Genomic DNA, 25,874 nt, shown 5'->3' with positions numbered 1-25,874 from the left:
TTTGTATTTTAGGTCACAACTTATTACATCACAGCGAAAGCTGGCCATTCATGGATACAAATTTGTCCCTGTTCAGCAGGGACCGACCGATTTTCGATCTGTGTGGCCACTGTGGTGGAACAGAAGTTGATCAACTGCCCTGTTGGTATTTTTTGATTATCACTGCAGGCTTTTGTCTGCAATGCTGATCTGTGTATTGTAACTGTAGATAAGTCTCCCTGCTGTCAGAATACAATGATACTGGGGGGAGGATTCTCGCATCCACATCAAGTGTGTGGATGGGTATTCGGGTCCTGTATGGCCAGTTTTAAGGTATATGCGTGCACATAGGTAATTTTAGTACTATCTCCCAGAGCACTATTGGGTTATCTAAAAAAAGACCAACACGGTACTAGCAGAATACCCAGCTATCTTTGTCTGACTGTGCTGTCTGATAAGGGAAGAGTTGCCGCAATGAGACATTCAGTTATTTCTGTAATTTGCAGCTTGATCTTCTGATCTTTACAAACAATAGGTTGTTCTATTTGTGGGAAAAAAAGGACGCCAATTTTGTTTGGGAGCAACATTGCACGACCACGCAATTGTCAGTTAAAGCGACGCAGTGCCGAATCGCAAAAACTGACCAGGTCCTTTACCTGTGTAATGGTCCGGGTCTTAAGTGGTTAAGTTGCAGGAGTATCAAGGTTTTAAAACATAACATGTTTGAAAATCATAGTGATAAGTGATAATGACTACATAACTTGTGAAGGTTTGAGGTGGTTTTGTTTATTGGTGAATACTTTTCTGTTGTAAAGAAAGGTAAAAATGTTTGATTAGCATTGTGAAAAATATTTTAACCAATACACACACACAATTTGTATATTAACATTTTCCGGCACTGTGCTCCATGCTGAGGATGTGTTTTAAAATACACTCTCCCAAACCAGCAGCTGATGTTTCACATTGCTGTTGCCCTTAATCTGTCAGTGACAGCTAGGGTCCCTGATTAGGAACAAAAGGTTCCCAGTCATACAATTACTGTGCCAGCTCTAACTTGACAAAAATGAAAGCTTTCAGCCTGCTAATGATCACTGCCATTTCTTCTGGCTACAGTATTTATCTGCTGTGTCATGTATTTGTTAATAGGTAACAGTATTAAAGGGTCACTAAAGGAAAAAAAATGTTTTGGGTGAAATTACTGTTTACAGGGTATAGAGACATAAAAGTTAACCGATTCCTTTTAAAAATGATTACAAATAGATAAAAAAAATCAATCACATAATGTGCCTGTAGGTTAGTTTCACTTTTAAACTGTTTTCATGTTCCTGTGAACTAGAGAGACACACAGAATAAAAAACAAACAAATCCAGGGCAGTGTTTTGTTTTTAAAATTAATCCGATTGGTTCGGTTAAGTTTTAGACACACAGTAATGACAGCTTAGACCTACAGTGAAAAGCTCCCAGTACGATGGTTGTAAGGAAAAAGACAACCAGGAAGTGTGGAGATCAGAGCAGAATTACAGCCACTTCAAAGCAAAAACGAACAATAAGGACATGAAACCAGTACTGCAGTAAGGTAAAGGACGCTATTCAGCTAAAAAAAAAAAAATCCTTTAGTGATCCTTTAAGGCTCTTGCACACGGGATGGCTGAACACATTCAACGTAACTGCAGCCATATTTCCTCTGCCCAGGTGCAGCGTATAGCCCGTTGTTAATATGAGTGGCTGTGCACTGCAGCACTCGTGGCAGTGATATCGAACATGCAAGTATAACGTGCAAGTGTTTTAAAAAAAATAGAATATTTTTGCTTGCCCATTTGCAAGAGCCTTACAATCCCAAAAGCAAAATTTTAGTATATTGCAGTTTACCAGTTCTTAGATGGGTTTCCTCTATTTTCACCTGTTGATTAAGCCATTAAGTCTGTTATTTTGTTCACTTCCTGTAACTGAGAGGAGTGCTTACAATTGACAGCTTTTGTTGATTTATGTAAAACCTTTATCCTAAAAGGAAAATTAACTGTTGTAGCCATTTAAAAAGTGTTGACTGAAGTTTAGGTTTATTAATTTGTTTAGTAAAGTCCATCTAAATATGGTAGTGGATCTAACATTACCCTTTTCAAAGGCTGACAATACTGCTCTCTAAGGGTGACCTCAGTTGCTCCTCATTGAGTGGAGCCACCCAAAGGCAGTAAGGCCTAGTACACAAGGCTGAATTAAAATGAAAAAAATCTTCTGCGCTAGCCAAAATGAATAATCAAGGATCTATACCAAAATAATTGTGTAATCTAGTAGGAATGCTGCTCAAATCTAAAAATGTACAAAACACTTTAAAATTGGAGTGAAAAAAAAAAAAGGATGATGAGCGCAATCCCCTACACGCTAAACGTGAGAAATTATATGTATATAGACATATACACACCACTGTGTGAAACAATATGTATACCAATACAGTGCAACTAGGAGTGTATAATATAACAGAGCCTGTTAAATGATGATCGTAGTGACAACTACCAAATTGTGCTAATAACAGATGATGTGTCAACACAGAAAACAAAACAAAATCCAAACAGTGAATAAAAACCAATCAATGCTGCCAAATGCGTGCTCAAAATAATTTCCAAACATATGGTGCTTCAAATGCAGGTCTTCTTTAGCCAGTGGGCTCACAGAGCGCTTACCTCCGCCATGAAGGATTTGGGCATAGAGTTATTACAGACAAGCTTCCTGAACAGATGATGTCTTAGGGACTGTATCCCCCCAATGGTCCTGATGACAGTGTTGGTCTTCGGCAAAATGGAGGCTCAAACCAGGGGCAAAGACAAAAAATATGCTCCCATAGTGAAGTACGTTTAAAACAGGCATATTTATTAATACAAATGGATGCTTACCAGCAAAAAACAAAACAAACGCGGATATACAATGAAACTCCGGACAGACGGACGGGCAGGCTCCACGTCACTTCCGGTCACGTGCTCCTTACGCATTGCGTCACGTGACTTCATCAGAGGATCCATTTTCCCGAAGACCAACACCGTCATCAGGACCATTGGGGGGATACAGTCCCTAAGACATCATCTGTTCAGGAAGCTCGTCTGTAGTAACTCTATGCCCAAATCCTTCATGGTGGAGGTAAGCGCTCTGTGAGTCCACTGGTTAAAGAAGACCTGCATTTGAAGCACTATATGTTTGGAAATTATTTTGAGCACGCATTTGGCAGCATTGATTGGACTTTATTCACTGTTTGGATTTTGTTTTGTTTTCTGTGTTGACACATCATCTGTTATTAGCACAATTTGGTAGTTGTCACTACCATCATCATTTAACTGGCTCTATTATAGTTATTGTTGACTTCCACACTGCTAGTTGCACTGTATTGGTACACACATTGTTTCACACAGTGGTGTGTATATGTCTATATACGTTTAGCGTGTTGGGGATTGCGCTCATCACCCTTTCTTTTTCACACAAGGCTGGTGGCATCGGTCAGTTCAATAGAAACTGGCTGACTTTTGGCCCATGAGTACTGCAGCCGGTCAGACAGAAGCCAAGCGTTTGGCTGGCTTATGTCAATAGGGCATGACTGAAAAAAAGGGCATCCCCCTGTCAGAACACAGTAGCACAGCAGGGGAGATAGCTGTACTAACATTGCATGGTTAGTATAGCGAATCCTTTTTAGCTGTCAGGTTTTTTTTCAGACATGCTGGGTTGAACAAAAATAATACTACTAGTGTATTTTAGGCTTTAGTGTTATTGGCTGGATCACCAGGTGAAAATAAGTGTGGGAAAAAAACACTAATGCATCTACCACAATCAAGGAGCCTTTAATCTGCCATTTTTACGTTTGTGTTTGGGTTTAATACCACTTTAAACTGTCAGATACAGTTACACTATGCAAATAATAATTTTTATTAAAGCAGTGTTTTTAAAACTTTAGTTACCAATACAGATATTTATAGAAATTATTTAGATATGCAAATTAGTCAGTTATTGTTAAAGTGGTGGTAAACCCTTGCATATATCCAGTGAAGTGACTAGGCTCAGTTATTACACAGAGAGGAAACAAATCCTCCTACATACCTTATACCTGTTTATCTTAAGTCTTCTATTCTCTACAGCCATTCAAAGTCTAGAATTTCTACAGCTTGTCTGAGCCTTAAAAAAGCAGGTAGTGGGGAGCTGAAGTTAAGCCTCATACACATGATCAGATTGTTGGCAGGGTATTGTCTGTTGACAGACTGTTAATCTAAAATCTGATCGTTGGTACGCTCCTTCTGACAATTGTCCAACTTTCAGCCAACAAATGTTGGATGGCAGGCTAGTAACTTATCGGTGGACAACGGTCTGTTGTCTGATTTTCGTATCGTCCGTATACAAGTCCATCACTGAAAAGTAGAAAGTACAAACACTCGTGCTCGGAATCGATGCTCGCCAAACACAAAATTAGCAGAAGGGGCCCAAAGGGTGGTGCTCAAGAGCTGAAATTCCTCTTAGTACGTCACTACGTTCATGTTTGTTGGCCAACAATTGTGTACAGTTAGTATGCAAGACAAGATCCAGGCACACGCCCTTTGGACAAAAATCAGACACTCTGTTGGCCAACAGTTGGATCGTGTGTTCGAGGCTTTACTCTGCAGAGGAGAGCGGATTGGAGTAAAGAGACACACCCACTTCACAGGAACAGAGCTGAGGCTGCCAATCACAGACTGTACTGGAGCTCCCTCCCCTGTCACCTTTTTATCTCTTGGTGGCAGGAAAAGTTGTCAAAATTGGCTCATGCTGATGACAGAGGAAAAAGGCAGCAGACAGAAATGACACTTAGTGCTCTGGATTGAGACAAGTACACACCATAGAAGGATTTGTTAATATTTTATGTCAGAGGTTTAAAGGCCAAGTTCACTTTTTTTTATTTTTTTAGTCTGCATAGCCCTACTCTTTTTAAATTGTGACAGCAGGTGGGGAGAAGATTCCCCCACCCCAAACTGTCACAGTGGGTGGATCGGAGGGGCGGCAGACAGGTGCTTTTTGCTAACACATTACATGTTACACCCTATACGGGTATAACGTGTACCATGTTACCAATGGTGAACTTATCTTTTATGTTAACCAACACATGTTGATGCTGCTAAATTTGGACAGGAATATTGCATCTGGTAATAAAAGGGTTAAATAGACAAGAATTCTTTAGTGTATTTACAACATCTTTAACAGTATACCTATGATGGTCTACTGAATGGCACCATGGGCGTAAGTTATATGCAGATTACAATTCCAGTTGTTGTATAAGTCCTGGGTTGGTTGTTTAGCTTCCCTTTATTTATCCATGTTTTTCAGTGTTTAAAGTGGTTAATGAAGCCTAAACATTTTTTTTACCTTAATTTTTTCCTTGCATTAAGGTAAAAAATGTTTAGGCATGAGTGTCTCCCCTCAACCTACCCCTTTAACCGCCTTCACTTACCTAAACCCTCATTCAATCCAGTGCTGTACACATTTTCAGCTATTTTCTCCCCTCCCTTCCTGGTCTCTTGGGCTTTGCTGAGGCATTGGGAGCCATTGGCTCCTGCTGCTGTTAAAGCGGAGGTTCACCCTAAATATACACTCCAGCTTATCCAGAACAGCGCATTATATACATAAACATTTGGCTATCCAAATTGTTTTTTTGCATTGAAATGTTGTGAATCTGTAGTTTAAGACGACACTTCCTAGTTTCCCTCCAGCGGGAGTGGGCGTGTCTCTTCTCGTCCCCAGCGCCCCAGTGTTGTTCGCAATGTCTCCTGGGAGCACAGTGTCATGCTTTCCAGGAGATGATTCCTAACGCCGACCAAAATCTTGTGGGATTTCACTCGTCACGTGACTCCTCAAGCAGGTCACGTGACAAGGGCGGATCTAATTCCGCCATTTACAAACATGTAAATTCTGCCATTAGTCACCTCTTCCCGGAAGTATTTGCTTGTGGGCTTCACAATGCCCACAAGCAAAATGGCAAATTCGACGAGCAATTTTTATAAGTTGTAATTTACGGCCAATTCAGACTGGGGATGACTCTAAACCCAAGACACGTGAGTACAAGGTTGCTAACCATAAAAACAACAAATGCACTGATCAAAAAAACCGCGGAACCTCCACTTTAAGGCCAGTGACGAGGGTGTGGGGCCATGTCCCACTGTCTGAGTCATCAGATGCAGGCAGTGAGGCTCAGGAGTTAGCCTGCATGAGTTTCCCCATAGAAAGCTGCTTTCTGTGGGGGCAATCGGTGGGGGGGAAGCCATGAGCGGCGGCAGGGAACTTGAGACGAGGAGGCTTAGGATCGCTCTTTGCAATTTTATTGCACAGAGCAGGTAATTATAAACTTTTGTTTTCATTAAAGCATTTACAATTACTTTCATTTTCACTTTGTTTTAGTTTCTTTTACTTTCCTTTTAGTTCAAAACTAAATGAAAATAGAATATTACTCCATTGCATTCCTAAAGCGTAGATGGCAGCAGTTTGTTTTTCAGGGCTCCACATAACCAGTTTTTAGAGGCACTGTTCATTTGTGCCCTCAGCTATTAGGCTCTGTGCACACTAGCGTTTTTTATAAGCTTAAAAAATGCTGATGGCGATTTTGTGCCAGCTTGTAGTAGCGTTTTTAGTAGCTTTTAGAAGTGTTTTAAAATGTTAGTGTTTTATCAGCATTTTTACAGTAAATAAAGCGGTTAGGCACGTTTAGGAGCATTTAGCGTTTTTTTTTTCTGCTGGAAAAAATGCTCCTAAATTCTCTACTAAAACAATTTTTTCTCTGCTTCTTTAAGCTGAAGCTTGAAAATTGCTTCTAGCATAAAATGGTGCGACACATAGGCTATTGGCTTCTAAGAGCAGAAAAAAAAATGATCAAAATTGCTTCTAAAAGCTTTAAAAAACGCTAGTGTGCATGGAGCCTAAAAGTGTTACATTCTGTTAATTTTGATTTTGTGCATGTTCAGTGGAACGACATTTGCTTCTTTAAAAACGCTGCACGTTTTATGGTACTAAAGGTACTATAAACATGGCCTGTAGATTTTTCCTTCAAACAATTATTTTATTTTTCTGCGATATCAATCTGTTGCAGTTTTACATTCCATTATGTTGAAATACAATAGGGCTAAAGTAAATATGATTTTGCTTTGATTACTTTGGCAGTTTTTTTCACGTCGGAGATTGATGTTGGCCAACTACACCTGAAACGGATATTTCAATTTGGCTTTTTGGGTGGCCACCAGTGGGTTGAAATGCACTTTAGGTATCACAGAGGCAAGATTTTTCCTGCAGTAGTTTTCTCCTCCCAAAAGGGAATTCTCAACATGCCACTACTGCTGAGTAAACCAATTATTTATATATGCTATATTAATAGAGAATCCATTGGGTTTGGCAGACATGACACCATTTTGGCTTGTTGATGGTCAAAGCATTTTACTTGCCTTTTTAACCATGCAAATCTGAAATATCAGTTTTGGGTGGTGTTGGCATTTGAAGTTAAAATTGTCATAATTATATTAAGAATTGGAAACCCATGCTGTGCTACATGTGTTGGCCAGTATGTTTATTCATTAATGAATTTAAAGTCCAAAGACACTATTAGAATACAATGTTTGTAAGATGCCAATTTGTAATAGTTATTTTTCCTTTTTTTTTGTTTTGTTTTTTAATTGTTAGATTTCAGTTCAGAAGAGGAGGAGGAGTATGATTATGATGGAGAGAATTTATATAGTCCACTCATGGAAGATAATGGACTGGGTCTTCTTGCACGATTTGCTGCCAGTGTTGAGCCCAGCCCACTGCCACCGCTAGCAAATATTGAGTTGGAAGAGACACAAAACCATGATGAGGAGAAACAAAGTTTTATTGGTGAGTTGAATAAAAAGTTGCAGCTGTAATAAACACTAGTACAGTGGATCCTTACCTCAGTCCTCAAGTATTCCCAACAGACTGTGTTTTGGGAATTTCCTTCAGGCCCCATACACACGAGAGGATTTATCCGCAGATACGGTCCAGCGGACCGTATCCGCGGATAAATCCTCTCGAGGATTTCAGAGGATTTCTATGCGATGGCGTGTACACACCATCGCATTGAAATCCGCGCTGAAATCCTCTGCCGATGACGTGTCGCGCCGTCGCCGCTATTATGACGCGGCGACGGGCGCGACGCTGTCATATAAGGAATTCCACGCATGCGTCAAATCATTACGACGCGTGCGGGGAATCCCTTTAGATGGATGGATCCGGTAAGTCTGTACAGACGAGCGGATCCATCCGTTGGAATGGATTCCAGCAGATGGATTTGTTGTGCATGTCAGCAAATATCCATCTGCTGGAAATCCATCCCAGGGGAGATTTCTCTGCGGATAAATATCCGTTGGCGTGTACACACCATAGGATCTATCCGCAGAAACCCATTTGATGGGATTTATCTGCGGATAGATTCTATGGTGTGTATGGGGCCTCAGATAAAATACCAAGCTATTGACATTGATTTAAAGCAACCATGAAGGGTGAAGATAATCATGAAGAAATTACCTGTTGGAGTACTTGAGGACTGAGGTTGGAAACAAGTGTAAAATTCCCATTGGTGTTCTAAATTGTATGAGATTTCCAATATTGCCTGTGGCTTTAAAATGAAGCCTTAAAGTGGATTTTCAGCTTACACCTAACTAGCGTTAAAACTGTCCCGTCCCCCCCTCCTAACAGCTATGCTAACTAACCCATGTAGGGAACTTGAAAAGAGGAGGCTTAGGATCACAATTTTATTGCACAGAGCAGGTATTTTATAAACCTTTTTGTTTTGTTTTTAAGGCATTTACAATTCCACTTAAAATATAATTTGTGGTTGTATTCAGCAGTGATGATATAAACTAGCTTTGAAAAATGTACAGTACTTATGTTGAAGGACAGGACAGTGGCTTTGTGATTAAATTCTGCCTTGCAGAACTGGGGTCCCTGGTTTTAAACCCTCTTCATGACACTATCTGCATTGGGATTACATGTTCTTGCTTGTGTGCTTGCTTGTGTGGGTTTCCTTCAGGTACTCTGGATTCCTTCCACACTCCTAAAATGCTGGTATGTCAATTGGCTACTGTTTAAAATTGGCCCTAGAATGATATTGTATTTAGTAAACTCAAGATGGCTGCCTTGTCATCTACCCCAGTGGTAGATTAAGCACTTTGAATCCCCAGGGAAAAAAGGCGCTATAGAAATGTAATAACAAAAAGGGGATATATAATTGATGTCAAAGTACTTGATATATTGCTATATTGTCAAAACAATTCCATTGGCAATCCATGGCAGCATTGTTCTTTGCAACGTTGATACAGGCAAATGTTTTTGTGAATCTGATATAGCCAAATTTTACCTTGCAGTAATGAATCATCATCTTTTATATTAAAAAAAAAAAGTTTATTGAGAACATAGAAAATACAGAAATGGAGTCACAGCTCCACGGATAAAGTATACAATGAGTAATTGGATAATGCTCAAAATATACAATCAAACAATATAAAAAAGAAAATGAAAATGACAATAACCTCATTTGACGTGTCTGAACAATAGGAGTGAGCTAAAAGGAAGCTACCGTCCTTCATATAGAAAACAAATTGTCGAGTACTCCACGTCCATTACAGTGAAAATCCAACTAGGTAATAAGCCTCAGCGTCTAGTAAAGGTAGAAGAAAGGAAAGGGTGTAGTTCTAGTTGAGTATAGGCAATAGAATAGAAAAAGGGGAGGAAGAAAAGACAAAAAAAAATTATATAAGAATAATGAATGCATTATATCAGTAGTAGTAACCAGGAATCCCGCATAGGAGACAAGATCCAAACAAAATAGGTGAATCAGAGCACCAGGAAGCCATCAGTTTGCATTCATGCGGTCAGAGTAAGCCTGGGAGTATTTGAAAATGAACCAGAGTGACCATGTGTCATGAAAACGGTCAACACCGTCACTCGACTGGGCGACAGTGTCCTCCATCTCACAGATCTCTGAAACTTTGCGTAACCAATCTGGAATAGTTGGCACTCTGGAGGACTTCCAGAAAAGTGGTATAAGTGATTTTGCTGCATTCAGCCGGTGTCTTGAGAGGGAACGCTTATACTTACTAATGGTGAAATCTGTGACATGCAGGATGCAACCCTTCGCATCAAGCTTCAGCTTTGTTCCTGTAATCTGAAAAATAATTTCCTTTACCTTTGACCAAAAAGGCTGCAATTTTGGGCACTGCCACCAGATATGCAGCAATGTGCCTTTATCTCCTTTACAACGCCAGCAAGTATCTGAGGTTTGAGGGAACCAAGCATGAAGATTCACGGGAGTGGCATACCAATGAGTTAGCAGCTTGTAAGCCGTTTCCTGAGTTCTGGTGCTGAGAACATTTATGAGCGAAAATACAGGCCTTCCGCCATTGTTTATCTGTGAGTGAAACTCCAAGCTCCCCCGACCACCTCTCTCTGAGTCCGCAATCTTCCCTGTTACCGCCCGCCTGAATCCAACCATGAGCTAAAGAGGTTGCCTTGTTAATCAGTTCTCCTTGTAAGCAAATTGTCTCCAGTTCAGTCAAAGGTCTGATAAAGTCAGGCCCCGTACACACGACCGAGTTTCTCGGCAGAATTCAGCCAGAAACTCGGTCAGAGCTGGATTCTACCGAGAAACTCGGTCGTGTGTACACTTTTCAGCGAGGAAGCCGACGAGGAACTCGTCGGGCCGAAAAGAGAACATGTTCTCTATTTCCTCGTTGTTCAATGAGGAAAGTCGGCCCGCCGAGCTCCTCGGCGGCTTCCACACTGAACTCGACGAGGAACTCGATGTGTTTGGCACGTCGAGTTCCTCGGACGTGTGTACGGGGCCTCAGTCTTGTTGGGCGCCTGGTTAAGGTAGCTGCGTAATTGAAAGTATGTCCACATTGGCAAGTCGGACATATCATTGTCTGACCGAAGGGCTGCAAGATCCTTAAACCTACCATCTTTGAAACAGTGTTTGGCCAGCAGTGGGGTATTTGTGGCTGGGAGAAAAAGTGTGTTGTTTCTCATTCTGGGTTGTTATGCAGAGGTGATAAAGGACTCAAGTGCGAGGAAAATTGTTTGTTTGGTCAGGTCACGAAACCATCATCTTTTATATCTCAATTGTGAACTCGCTACTTTTGAGGAACTCGCTACTTTTGAGGAACAGCTGCAACTACACATTGTAGCCTCACTGTGTATTGCCCAGCCAAGCTTCATATATTTTTTGCAGTGCTCAGATTTACCTATGTTATTTTTAATTTTGTGAGACATTCGCACATGTGTGAAGCGCTGATGGCGTAAGTGTATTAGGTGAGCTCCGCATCTCCTGTGCCTAAGTTTGGCTGATATCCTCAAACCCGTATGCCTTATTTGGTTCATGCTCAGTTGCCTTTCTTCTGCAAACTTGGGAGACTCACCATGGCTCCCTCAAATGAAAAGAAATCTCCAGAGCCGCTTCTATCAAGGAAGCTCTATCTTGCCCTGCATTCAAGTTGGCGCAGCCTGCATTGGACCTTTCCCTCGCCAGACTGTCCATGCTGCTTCTTAGAGGGAAAGACGAGGGAGAAAGCCACTCTAGCTCCTTATCACAACATAGAGAGATGCCAGACTACAAAGATCTCCTGCAGCAGATTGACAAGATGCTTCTGTCATGGATCTTAAGATATTAAAGTGTTTCTACTTGACATCTGTTACACAGGAGAGGGACATTCAATGCAAGGACACCGGCTATTGAAATGCTAAGTGGAACCAGCTAGAGAAATACCTTTTATTGTGCTCTGCAGGCTAAGAGCGGGTGTCGGAGACACTCCGTCTGGCTAAAAAAACTATGGATTGAAGGTTAATTGAATCTAGAATGTATGTGTGAAGATGTATGTGTTTATTGTTCTAAAGGTCAGAAGCCTCCTGTCAGCTGTATTGAATTAGCATTCTATTGTCTAAAGCAATGTAACCTCTCAGAGGTAGTAATTAAGTAGACCGGGTTATTGTGTACATTGATTACCCCCTGGGGCTTCTGTCTCAATACACAAGTCTTTCTATCCAAGCTATTGGACCAATCCCTGTTGACAATTTCAAGTCCTCATTTGCATGGTCAAGGAGGACTTGAGTGAAGACTGGATATACTTTACAATTGACCAATAGGAAAGCGGTTGTTGGGAGTGGGATGTTCCAAAATTCTGTATAAAAGTGTGCTGTGTACTTGAAATAAAGAGTCCTGCTTGAACTTACATACAGCCTGCCTGGTGTTTGTTCTTAATGGGTCTGAATGGCACATAGCTGTAGTTCGGACCCCGGAACCTTGGATGACTGGACCATCAGACGCTGCAATCTGCAAGCTGACTCACTGGTAGCAGAGGAGTGTCGGGAGAGCAGGACCTGGGCGAGGAAGGATCTCGTCACATTGGTTGGCAGCGGTGGGATTTGCTCTCCAGTTACTGGGACAACTCCAAACCACCACCATAAATGACCAGCTATGCAGCATGCAGGAGAGCCACGCTAAAAGACTTGCTTGAGAGCCGTGGAGGGACCGGTGGGACAAAGAACAAGGCCACCCTGATCAGTGAGCTAGCCGAGATGGACCAGAGGGATGGTGATGCAGGACCCCGGTCAGTTGAAGACTTGTTTCAGCAACGAGTTCGAGAGCGGTTGGCATTATATGGTGCTAACCCATCAGAGACCGCCATACAGAATGCCATTGGAGACATCAAGCTGCAGGATGAGCGACAAGAGAGAGAACGAGAGCGGCAACATGAGCAGAGAATGGCAGAAATACGGCAATCGGAGAAAACGCCTAAAGATGCAGCGACTTTTCGTAAGTTGCCCTTTCGGGCGTTCAAACTATTTAAGGAAGGAGAGGAGGAAATTGAAGCATTCCTGCAGGACTTTGAGAGACTATGCCAGATACATGAAGTACTGTCCCAAGATTGGGTCGTCTTACTGGCGAGTAATTTAACTGGCAGGGCGGCGGATGCATATCGGGCCCTGGAGGACGAGGACGCTAAAGACTATGACCGGGTAAAAGAAGCTTTGCTAGCCCGATTTGCCATTACACCCGAAGCCAGCCGGATTAAGTTTCGAGAATCCCGGAAACAAACCGACACAACATACGTGGAGTGGGCACATCGTCTGCAGCGGAACCTTAAGAGCTGGTTCCAGGGAAGCCACGCTAATACCATAGAGGACATCACCCAGCTAGTACTATTAGAACAGTTTTTTAATCACACCCCTCCGGTAGTACAGGATTGGGTGCGAGACAAGCAACCCCAGACGGTACAGCAAGCGGCTACTTTGGCCGATGAATATCTGGACTCTCGAAGGTCAGGCGAAAATGAGCGCTATCCACTATCTCGGCCCAGTTTACCAGCCTCTAAGCCAACTTCAGTACCTCAGTGGTCCGCCTCTAGACCCCCAGCCCGACCCAACCCTCCTACCGGACCTAAGTGCTATACCTGCAACCGAATCGGTCATCTACAACGATTTTGTCCTACCCAATCCACGAGGTATCGAGAGACTAATCATCCATCCAGACCAGCGGCTCATTGCTTCCAGAATGAGCCCAACCATCGAGATGTTCAGGAAGAGTGCGGCGAACTTTTCGAAGCGGATCCTGTCCAAGCTGCTGCCGGAGATAACCGACAGCACCATCGCCAGGCAGTATGGGTCAATGGGCAGCCAGCCCAGGGACTCCGCGATTCCGGGGCTACGATTACCCTCATTCAGCCTCACATGATTCCCCAGTCAGCCCGGACCGGCCAGACTGTTGCAGTCAGGGTAGCAGGGGGCAAGGTGCTACGTTTATCCACCGCCCAAGTCCTCTTGGATTGGGGCTCAGGGGAGCGACATGTGCGAGTGGGATTACTACGCGAGTTACCTGCAGAAGTACTTTTGGGGAACGATTTGGGCCATTTAACTTCCTCATATGCCCCAGAGGCCGCCATGGCCGTCACCACCAGACGTCAGAGCCAACTTCAAGGCAACTCCACTTCTATGGGGACCCAGGTAAGATCAAATCCTCCTACGTTACCCCAACCTGACAACACCATGTCCTGGGATTCGACCTCTGACGTTAGGCAAGAGACTCAGAGTGACCCAACTTTAGCTGGTTATCGGGACAGGGTGGGCAAGGATCCAGGTGGGTTGGGGGAAGACAGAATAGAGTGGGAGGGGGGGTTTCTTTACCGTTACACTGAGGGAATGGGCACTGGGAAGCGACAGGGCCCCCACAAACAGCTAGTTGTACCCCAGAAATACAGACGGGAGCTATTGCGACTGGCTCACGACATCCCCTTGGCCGGACATTTAGGGATAGCCAAGACCCGGAGTCGGTTGTCTCATGCTTTCTTCTGGCCCCGATTACATGCTGAGGTGCGAGAATACTGCCGGACCTGTGAGACTTGTCAGAAAGTAGGGAAGACAGGGGATCACCCAAAAGCCTCGCTGCAACCCCTTCCGATTATTAGAGAACCCTTTAGCCGCATAGCAGTAGATATTATAGGCCCACTGGCCCGCCCCAGTGCCACCGGGAAGAAGTATATTCTTACGGTGGTGGATTACGCCACCCGCTACCCGGAGGCCATTCCCTTATCCAATATCCAGGCAGATACAGTAGCAGATGCCTTACTGCGGGTATTCACTAGGGTAGGGTTTCCCCAGGAGATATTGTCCGATCAGGGTACTCAGTTCACAGCTGAGCTGACGCAACAGCTTTGGCGTCTCTGTGGGATTAAACCCCTCCAAAGTGCCCCCTACCACCCTCAGACTAATGGGCTGTGTGAGAGATTTAACGGGACCCTGAAGCAGCTGCTTCGGTCCTTCGTGGAGAGTAGGAAGGATTGGGAGAAATACCTTCCCCATCTACTGTTTGCATATAGAGAGGTACCCCAAGAGTCCACTGGGTTTTCCCCATTTGAGCTGTTATACGGGCGAAGGGTTAGGGGGCCCTTAGACTTAGTGAGGGCCCAGTGGGAGGGGGTAGAGGATCCGGAAGGCCTCCCCATCCTTAGTTATGTCTTGGAACTCAGGGAGCGACTGCGGGACCTTACTGATCTAGTCCATGAGAATATGCAATCGGCCCAGAGTCAGCAGAAGGTTTGGTATGATCGGGCTGCGCGGAATCGCACCTTTTATATCGGACAGAAAGTCCTGGTACTAAAACCCCTGAAGCAAAATAAATTACAGGCCTCCTGGCAGGGTCCCTATCAGGTGGTAAAACAGCTGTGCGATACCACCTACGTGGTTGCCAGCTGTGCCGACACAAAAATCAAGAGGACGTTCCACATTAATATGATGAAGGCCTTTAATGAAAGGGCTGAGGCAGTAGCCGCCATATGCGCTCCGGCCACCGGGGACTCTGAATATCTACCGATGCTGGAGCTTCCCGAAATCAGTAACTGTTCCGGGGGGGTGGAGGATATACGGCTAGGAGACGGATTAGGATCCCAAAAACGAGAACAGGCCAGAGAATTACTCCAGGACCGACAGGAGATGTTCTCGGCACTCCCTGGGTACACTCACATAGCTGTGCACAAGGTAGAGACTCCGGGGCAGAAGCCCCTGAGACAGCCAGCCTATAGGATTCCCGGAGCAGTGCAAGAAGGGATGAGAGCGGAGATTAGGGAAATGCTTGAGTTAGGGGTGATCGAACCCTCAGCAAGCCCCTGGGCGTCCCCTGTAGTATTAGTCCCAAAACGGGATGGCACGACCCGATTTTGTGTGGACTATAGGCGACTGAATGACTGTACTGTGACAGATGCCTACCCTATGCCCCGAGTGGACGAATTGCTGGACAAAATAGCTCAGGGACAGTATCTGACGACTATTGACTTGTGTAAGGGCTACTGGCAGATTCCCTTGGATGCGGAAGCAATTCCGAAGTCGGCCTTCATCACCCCGTTTGGCCTTTACCAGTTTCTGGTGATGCCATTTGGGATGAAGAATGCTCCGGCTACCTTCCAGCGGATGATAGATGAACTCCTCGATGGTCTGCAAGATTTTGCATGTGCCTATCTTGACGACATCGCAATCTATAGCCAGACCTGGGAGGAACATCTTAGACACCTGGGAATAGTGCTGGATAGGATCCGAGACGCAAACCTGACCCTCAAGCCAGACAAATGTAATATTGGGATGTCTGAGGTGCAATATCTGGGACATAGAGTGGGATGTGGGAAGCAGAGGCCAGAACCTGCAAAAATAGAGGCCGTCCTAAATTGGCCGGTTCCCAGAACCAAGACCCAGGTACTTGCATTTTTAGGGACAGCAGGGTACTACAGGAAGTTTGTACCCCACTATAGTGACATAGCCAAACCCCTAACGGACCTGACCAAAAAGACTCTCCCTAAACAGGTCCTGTGGTCCCCGGAGTGCGAGACAGCATTTCATCAGTTAAAAACCGCCCTAACGCAAGCTCCCATACTGGCGGCACCCGATGCTAACAAACGCTTTGTCGTTCATACAGATGCCTCCATGTTCGGACTGGGAGCTGTACTAAGCCAAGTTGGTGATGACGGGAAAGAGCACCCTGTGGCGTATCTCAGCCGCAAGTTGTTACCCCGTGAAGTTGGATATGCTGCTGTGGAAAAGGAGTGTTTGGCCTTAGTCTGGGCGTTAAAGAAATTGCAGCCCTACGTGTATGGACGCTCTTTTACCGTCATGACGGACCACAATCCTTTGATATGGCTTAACCGGGTGGCGGGAGAGAACGGGCGATTACTACGATGGAGCCTGGCTTTGCAACCGTACAATTTCACCATACAATATCGGCCAGGGCCTCAAAATGGGAATGCGGATGGTTTATCCCGGCAGACAGTCCTGGAACCTTAAGACTACTTTTCCAACATCCTCGAGTTGACCCGTTTGGGTCCCACTGCGGCTGTTGGACTGTTTCCCAGGGGAAGTAATGTCATGGATCTTAAGATATTAAAGTGTTTCTACTTGACATCTGTTACACAGGAGAGGGACATTCAATGCAAGGACACCGGCTATTGAAATGCTAAGTGGAACCAGCTAGAGAAATACCTTTTATTGTGCTCTGCAGGCTAAGAGCGGGTGTCGGAGACACTCCGTCTGGCTAAAAAAACTATGGATTGAAGGTTAATTGAATCTAGAATGTATGTGTGAAGATGTATGTGTTTATTGTTCTAAAGGTCAGAAGCCTCCTGTCAGCTGTATTGAATTAGCATTCTATTGTCTAAAGCAATGTAACCTCTCAGAGGTAGTAATTAAGTAGACCGGGTTATTGTGTACATTGATTACCCCCTGGGGCTTCTGTCTCAATACACAAGTCTTTCTATCCAAGCTATTGGACCAATCCCTGTTGACAATTTCAAGTCCTCATTTGCATGGTCAAGGAGGACTTGAGTGAAGACTGGATATACTTTACAATTGACCAATAGGAAAGCGGTTGTTGGGAGTGGGATGTTCCAAAATTCTGTATAAAAGTGTGCTGTGTACTTGAAATAAAGAGTCCTGCTTGAACTTACATACAGCCTGCCTGGTGTTTGTTCTTAATGGGTCTGAATGGCACATAGCTGTAGTTCGGACCCCGGAACCTTGGATGACTGGACCATCAGACGCTGCAATCTGCAAGCTGACTCACTGGTAGCAGAGGAGTGTCGGGAGAGCAGGACCTGGGCGAGGAAGGATCTCGTCACAGCTTCATAAGACGATCTAACGCACTTCTAAACAAATTATGGAATGCCTCCCTAAAGAAATAAGAGCGCTTGGCCAAAGAACAGAGGATTGGAGACTAGAATGGAAGACACCACCACTTTCCTGGAGAACCACATAATTAACTAGAGGCCTTTCGAGATGAAAATGCTACCCTGCACTTCAAGCTGGAAGACCTCGAAAATAGATGCCGACTCTTTGGTAATGACACAGAAGTGCAAATTAATCTACAATCCATGATAACTGTGCTCATCCATGAATTAGCCCCAGCTATTTTTATTAAATGTCTTGAATTTGAGCGAATACACAGGGTGCTTATCCGAAAACCTTAATCTGAACCACAGAGGGGTTTTATTGTTCATCCCCTTTGACAGTGCAGATTCTCCCCATATTTGTGCTTTGCTTCTTACCTTGGTAATCAGCACTATGAATTTGCTTGGCTTCCCAAGCCTTAAAGCCTGAAGCGCCCAGAGGCGATTCAGTTCGCATGTGCTGCGCTATATATGTTTCTCACTCACTAAAGTGATTGTAAAGGCTCGTTTTTTTTTCCCTATAAAAATAATAAACAGCCTGGGTTCTCCTCTTCTGGGGTCCCTCTTCTGTGATCCTAGCCCCTCCCTCCTGTTCAGTGCCCCCACAAAAAGGACACCAGAACCTTATACCTACTTGTACATACTGGCTTAAACTGACCTAATAGCCCCATTATTCCCAGGACTTCTGTGTGACCCCTTCCCATACAGAGCATTCATAAATTTTCAGACCCCTTTCCTTTTTTTCTATTTTGTTATGTTGCAGCCTGATACAGTTATTAAAAAAAAACATTTTTATGTACAGTACCCATAATTACAAAGTAAAAACAGAATTCTAGAAATGTCTGTAAAGTTATTGAAAAAACTGAAATATCACATGTGCTTAAGTATTCAGACCCTTTACTCAGTACTTTGTTCAGGCACCTTTAGCAGCAATTACAGCCGCAAGTCTCTTCTTCTTTGCAAATCCTCTCAAGCACAGTCAGGTTGGATGGGGACTGTCAGTTGACACCCATTTTCAGGTCTCTCCAGAGATGTTCAATTGGATGTGTGGCTCTGGCTGGGCCAATCTAGGACATTTACTGAATTGGCCCTAAGCCACTCCTGTGTTGTGCTTAGGATCGTTGTCCTGTTGTAAGGTGAACCTTCAGCTCACTCTGAGGTTCCGAGCGCTGTGGAACAGGTTTTCGTTGAGGATATCTCTGTACTTTGCTCCCTTCAGCTTTCCCTCAACCCTGACCAGTCTTCCAAACTCCAAGCAGGCTTTCATGTGTTTTGCACAGAGGAGAGACTTCCGTCTAGCCACTGCCATAAAGCTCAGATCAGAGAAGGGCAGCATCAAAGGTTGTCCTTGAACTTTGTCTCCTCTCCAAACAGGATCTCTGGATCTCAGTCAGAGTGACCATTGGCTTCTTGGTCATCTCTTACTAAGGCTCTTCTCCGATTGCTTATTTGGCTGTGCGACCAGCTCATGGAAGCACCCCTGTTTGCCAAATTTCTATTTGAGAATTATGGCGGCCACTGTGCTCTTGGGGACCTTCAGTGAAGCAGAACATGTTTTGTAGCCTTCCCCAGATATGTGCCTTTCCAAATCATGTCTAATTTAAATTGCCACAGGTGGACACCGATCAAGGTGTAGAAACATCTGAGCAATGACCAAGAGAAATGAGAGGCACCAGATCTAAATTTCAAGTGTTGTTGCAAAGGGTCTGAATATTTATTGCAATGTGATATTTCATTTTTTCATACATTTGCAAACATTTCTCAAATCCTGTTTTCACTTTCATTATGGGGTACTGAGTGTAGCTTGAGATGATAAAATAATTTAAACAACTGTAGTGTCAGGCTGCAACATAACAAAATTGAAAATATGAAGGGGCTCTGAATACTTTATGAATGCATTATATGCCTACCTCACTCTATAGCTGTTTTTCTTTTTTACCCTGTGCCCTCCAATACTAATGTCTACTGTAATTATGATTTTTGTTGGTGCCTTGAGGCACCTGCACCACCTATAAATTCTTACCACATAGCCCTTCCCCTTCTACCCCAATCTTCTGAGTTTCCGGGAAAACGTTGTCTGATAAGTGTAAGCTCGGTCAACATGGTCAACTGGCCTAAACGACAAAAGGACATTGCACGGGATTGTGACCCTGAATAAGAAAACAACTGCTGCAAAAGTGACAGCAGAGCTCAATCACAGTCTTTCAAAGTTTGTTTCCCCCAAAACTGTGCAGAGGGAACTCATTAACAAAACATTGCCAAGCCACTAGTCACCGATATTAATGCTCAGAGTGGTTCAACACCCATAAGTCGTGGACTATCAATCAATAAAAGACTGTAATATAGTTAGATGAATAGAGCTTTACTCTGTTCCCAACCACCGGACATGTTTACATGTGGCTAACACCATCCCAAGCTTACGACCAAGACTGTCTTGTGCCAACGGTAAAGCATGGTGGCGGCAAAATCATGGTTTGGGAAGCCCTATTGGTATTCTGCAGGCCCCATCATCACCTTGAAAGGTGGAGTCACTGCCATGGTGCAGACATTATTTCCCAAAGACTGTGCCATTTACCAAAACAGTAATGCTCCGATTCACATAGCTGGTTTTGTCAAATCATAGTTTGACAAGCATGCAGACAAAGTTGTACACCTTCCCAGGGCATCTTTGGAGCGGTGAGAGGAGCGGAAGGAATAGTTTCACCAGAAGAAGCTTTAAAGTTTTGGACTGGCCCAGGCCTGAATCCCATTGAATCCGATGTGTGGGGTGATCTTAAGAGGCCTGTGGACAGGAGATGCCCTCGCAATCTGACTATCTGATATTATTTTTACTTCCCTCCAACTAAAAGATTTAAGTTTGTTCAACTAAGTTGTACAGTTTATAGGTCACATTAAAGGTGGAAAAAAATTATTGATCTTTGTCTCATTTTTTTTTTTTTTTTTTACATCACACAAACCTGACTTTTTATTTTCAGGTTTGCCCTGAAATTGGATCCTCCTTCCATATTTGGTTGTCTTACCTGGTGGTCCAATGTTGACAGAAAATACATTGACTTCACACACTTTCGTCCAGCTCCTGCGTAAAACCCTCCTGAGACCTTGTTTAACAGTAAAACCCGAGAGTCCCGCATTTTCTGCAAATCTGGGACCCCTGGATTATGACTTGTCTCCTGAGAATGTTTTACTGCAGACTATTGGGTCTGTGATGACATAACCCGTGCAAAGTGCTACTTATACACAAGTACCCTGGTTTGACCTTCTCATTACCCCTCCCCACTCCTCAAACCTGTACCTCTTCCCCTAACCTTCCTTTTTTTTTTTTAACCTCTTCTACTTTTTTTAACCCTCTCTACACTCAAACTCTTATGCATTTGGGGTGAATGCCTTTCTAAATTTGAACATTTATACACTTGATTCCACCACCAAATCTGATGGCTTGTACACATGCTTTGTATACCTCACTAATAGTGAATCCTGTGCTTCTTGTATGTCTGCCTTTAAACTTTGTACTTTAACTTTGGTCACGATATGTGTACTTTTTATAATGTTACACCTAATGCTCTTACTTTTTGAAAAATTTAAATTCAATAAAAAATATATATATTTCGAACAAGTAAAACATTACAGGGAATTCAACACTTCCCCCTCTATCCAAAACTTTAAAAAAAATGTTGACATCAGGTATGCTTTACCTTTTTGTGCAAGTTCTCTTCTCCCCTTTTCTCGATCGCGTGAGACACTGCTGACATTGCTGTACAAGCCTATGAAGGAACCCTTTGATAAATATGGACTGTGCAACCTTTTTTTTTTTTTTTTGCAGAGCTTTCTTTTGGTCATATTTAATAACCATAGTAAAAATTAACTGCACTAAAACATAGCAAATAAAAATGCCAGGACAGGAAAGTAGACAACCCAAACAATCTGATAATTCTTTATTTATTTTTTGGAAAAGAATAAAAATGCAGCAGTTGATAGGGGCCAAAACATGGAGCTTGGTCCACTAATACATTAAAGCGGTTGTAAACCCTTGCATATACCCTTTGACTGACTGGTCTCGGGTGATGCACACAGATGAAACAAAACCTTATACAGAAGTTGTACCTGTTCATCTGCAGTCTTCTCTACATCCGTTCAAAGTGCTGAGCTTGTGCTGAATGGGTAAGCTTGTCTGTTTAGAAAAAGGGGGTGGAGAGCTGAAGTTACACTCTGCAGAGCCCAGTGAGGAGAGCTCTCAGCTGACTGGAGGGTAGGGACACACCCCCTCCACACAGCACATAGTAACAGAGCTGAGACTGTCAATCAGCTGGAGGTCCATCCCCTGTCAAAATTTGTCTCTTGGTGTGAACAAAAACTTGTCAGAAGTGATTTATGCACATAGAGGAACATAGTAGCTGACAAAAGTGACACTTATTGCTCCTAAATGAGACAAATACACACTATAGATGGATATGCTTTGTTCATATTTCATGTCTGAGGTTTACGACCACTTTTTTTAGATCATACACCAAGAGGTGAAGGGGTCAATGTACAGGTCACATACAGTCGGAGGAGGTAAAGGGGTTAATGTTCAAGATAAGGGAAGTGAGGAGGAATAAATATATGTCAAATTGGAGACAGAATGAAGCTGACTTGCAGAGGGGTCGATGATAGTATTTTTCATTGGCTGCACTCACAGTACATCACCCCTTCTAGCCCCTAGCATTGGAGATGTACTGTGAGCTCACCAAAAAAAAAGTTATTAATCTTTAGCCAGCTGTCGGGAGCATGCCACATATAAAGGATGGAAGGCAGGTAGCTTTGCTAAAATTAAATGGTAGCACGGATTGTGTCTGTTTTTTTTTTTTTTTTTACACTCTTTGCAGCATGCTCTTACTAAAGACAGTTGTATGATCTTCAGTATTGACTTTTACTTGTGAACCTAGGTTAATATTTCTTAATTTTCCTTTACAGGCACAGAATTTGAAGATACAGATTCAGAGTGTGAGATGAAAATTGAAACAAAGCCCTCAGCTACTTTAAAATTTGCCAACTCAAATTTAGCAAATTCTACAATATCAATAGTTTCATCAGAAGATAAATCTAGTCTTAACCTTTCTGAGAAAGGAAAGATGATGAACAAGGCACGCAAATATAAAAAATTTAAATTCACAAAAGATCACAGCCAGGAACTCCGGGCTGAGGCTAGCGATGATGACCTTTGGAGCCGCCGCCGAAGTGAACGGATATTTTTACATGGGTCTGTCAGTTGTCCATCTATGCTTTCTGATGTGAATACAATGACTAACTCTGTGCCTAAAGCTATCCGCTATAGCAAAGTGACAAGCTCCAAGAAGGGGAAAGAACAAATAGAAAAGGTAGGCATGGTAGACCTGTTTTCAGTGCAATATACAGTATAAAAGTAATTTAATTGTCCATTGAGGGATGTGTAGACAGCTGCCTTCAGGAGGTGTACACAGCTCACTAAAATCAGTGGTCATGCCTCAGTTTTTGCTAGTGTCTTAAGAGGTTGGACACTTTCTCCTCAGCTGAAGAAAATTCTACATTTAAAAAAAAAAATAGGTTTTAATTTTTTTTCTCTTTCAGTCATATATTTCTGTAATTTATGGATGCTTTTCTCCAACACTTTTACTAAAGCAGTCTTAAACCCAAAAGCAAACAATTATTCTAGCGCATCTTACTAATTCTTAGACAAGCTAATCTGCAGATGTATCGGTTACAGGGTTGAGACAAACCATTTACCACTGACAGGGGTGCTTACAATTATCAGCTTTTGTTTAAGACCTTTATCTCAAAAGGAAAAACACTGCTGTTGAAACTGCTTATAAAAAATGTGAGCTTAAGTTTGGCTTTAATTTGTCATTGTATCTAAACTTACTAGTCCATATAACACTCTTCTACTCCCAGATTAACAGTGTTGATGTCCAAAGGTGCCCTTGTGCTCCTTCATCTAGCGTGGGGGCACTCTAATGCAGGAGATGTGTTACTACCCAGATCACCAGGTGAAAACAGGGGAGGAAAAGCCTAAAAACAACAACTAATGCAGCCACCACATCCAGGGCCGCCATCAGGAATTATGGGGCCCCTTACACAGCTTCAGGCATGGGCCCTCTGGAGCAGAGAACAGGGGGGGGTGCTGCCGCCTGAAATTGAGAAGCGGGTGGGGCTTCCGTGAATTGAGAAGCGGGGGGGCCCTTTACAAAAAAAGAAGAAATAAAGAAAAATATATATTAAAAAAAAGGGGGTAGCCATCCGGGGCCTTGGGGACCCCTGGGCTCTTTAATAAAAAAAAAAAAAAAAGAAATAATAAATATATATATATTTTTTTTTAAAAAGGGGGGTTGCCATCCGGGACCTCTGGGCCCTTTAACCACTTAACCCCCGGACCATATTGCTGCCCAAAGACCAGAGCACTTTTTGCGATTCGGGACTGCGCCGCTTTAACTGACAATTGCGCAGTCGTGCGACGTGGCTCCCAAACAAAATTGGCGTCCTTTTTTTCCCACAAATAGAGCTTTCTTTCGGTGGTATTTGATCACCTCTGCGGTTTTTATTTTTTTCGCTATAAACAAAAATAGAGCGACAATTTTGAAAAAAAATAATATTTTACTTTTTGCTGTAATAAATATCCCCCAAAAATATATAAAAAAAACATTTTTTTCCCTCAGTTTAGGCCGATACGTATTCTTCTACATATTTTTCGTAAAAAAAAATTGCAATAAGCGTTTATTGATTGGTTTGCGCAAAAGTTATAGCGTTTACAAAATAGGGGGTATTTTTATGGCATTTTTATTAATATATTTTTTTTACTAGTAATGGCGGCGATCAGCGATTTTTTTTCGGTACTGCGACATTATGGCGGACACTTCGGACACTTTTGACACATTTTTGGGACCATTGGCATTTTTATAGCGATCAGTGCTATAAAAATGCATTGGATTACTATAAAAATGCCACTGGCAGTGAAGGGGTTAACGCTAGGGGGCGGGGAAGGGGTTAAGTATGCCCCTGGGTGTGTTCTTACTGTGGGGGGGGTGGCCTCACTAGGGGAAACACTGATCCTCTGTTCATACATTGTATGAACAGAAGATCAGCATTTCCCCTGCTGACAGGACCGAGAGCTGTGTGTTTACACACACAGCTCCCGGTCCCCGCTCTGTAACGAGCAATCGCGGGTGCCTGGCGGCGATCGAGCCCGCCGGGCACACGCACGGGAGTCGGGCGCGCACGTGCCCCTAGTGGCCGCTCGGAGAGCGGACGTATAGCTACGGGCTCTCGCCCAGGAGAGCCGACCTGCCGCCGTATAATGACAGTGGCTGGTCGGCTAGTAGTTAATAAAAATAAAAAAAATAAACCTCTGGGACCTTTAATAAAAAATAAATAAAAACAAATATATAATAAAATAAACATTTATAAAAAAAAAGGGGAGTTTCCATCCAGGGCCCTGGGGACCTCTGGGCCCTTTTAAAAAATATATATATATATAAACAAAATAAAAAAAATATAAAAAAAAAAAAAAGGGGAGCGGGTTTGCCACATGGGGCCCTGGGGACCTTTGAGCCCTTTAATAAAAAAATAAATAAATAAATATATATATATATATATATATATATATATATATATATGAACTAAAAATAAATAAGATATAAAAAAAAGGGGGGGTTGCCATCCGGGGCCCTGGGGACCTCTGGACCCTTTATTATTATTAATAATAATAATAATATATATATATTATTAATAATATATATATATATATATATAGATATATAGAATAAAATAAATTAAAAAAAGATATTAAAAAAAAGGGGGGTTGTCATCTGGGGACCTCCGGACCCCTAAAAAAAAAAAAAAAATTGGCCCTTTAATAAAAAAAAAAAAAAAAGGGGGGAAGGTTGCCATCCGGGGCCCTGGGGACCTCCGGACCTCTAAAAAAAAATTGTCCCTTTAATAAAAAATAAAAATATGATGATAAAATATTTTTTTTTTTATAAAAAATAAATAAAAAAAGGGGGGGTTGCCATCTGGGGCCCTGTGGGCCTCCGGGCCCCTTACAGGTGTACTGCCTGTACCCCCCCTGATCACGGCCCTGACCACATCTAATGATTGTTGAGCTGTAATATATAAAATTTTTGGTTTTGGGTTTAAAGTTGCTTTTAGCTGCTTGAGCTAGTTTCTTCACATCAACTATCTGGATTGACT

At 42.9% G+C, this 25,874-nt stretch overlaps 1 protein-coding gene across 5 annotated transcripts in view; it reads left to right on the top strand.

The window, feature by feature from the left end:
* Positions 1 to 25,874, top strand: part of TNRC18 (trinucleotide repeat containing 18) — a 366,965-nt gene that overhangs the window by 213,627 nt on the left and 127,464 nt on the right. For all 5 annotated transcript variants that reach the window (XM_040357106.1, XM_040357109.1, XM_040357105.1 and 2 more), the window contains 2 exons: positions 7,648 to 7,839; positions 22,629 to 23,032. In XM_040357106.1, coding sequence (XP_040213040.1) covers positions 7,648 to 7,839; positions 22,629 to 23,032 — 596 coding nt within the window. The remainder of the gene's footprint in view (positions 1 to 7,647; positions 7,840 to 22,628; positions 23,033 to 25,874) is intronic.

This window comes from Rana temporaria, chromosome 6, assembly GCF_905171775.1.
Source record: "Rana temporaria chromosome 6, aRanTem1.1, whole genome shotgun sequence".
Lineage (NCBI taxonomy): Eukaryota > Metazoa > Chordata > Amphibia > Anura > Ranidae > Rana > Rana temporaria.
Note: the sequence above shows the minus strand (reverse complement) of the source record. Positions and strands in the feature narration are given on the sequence as shown.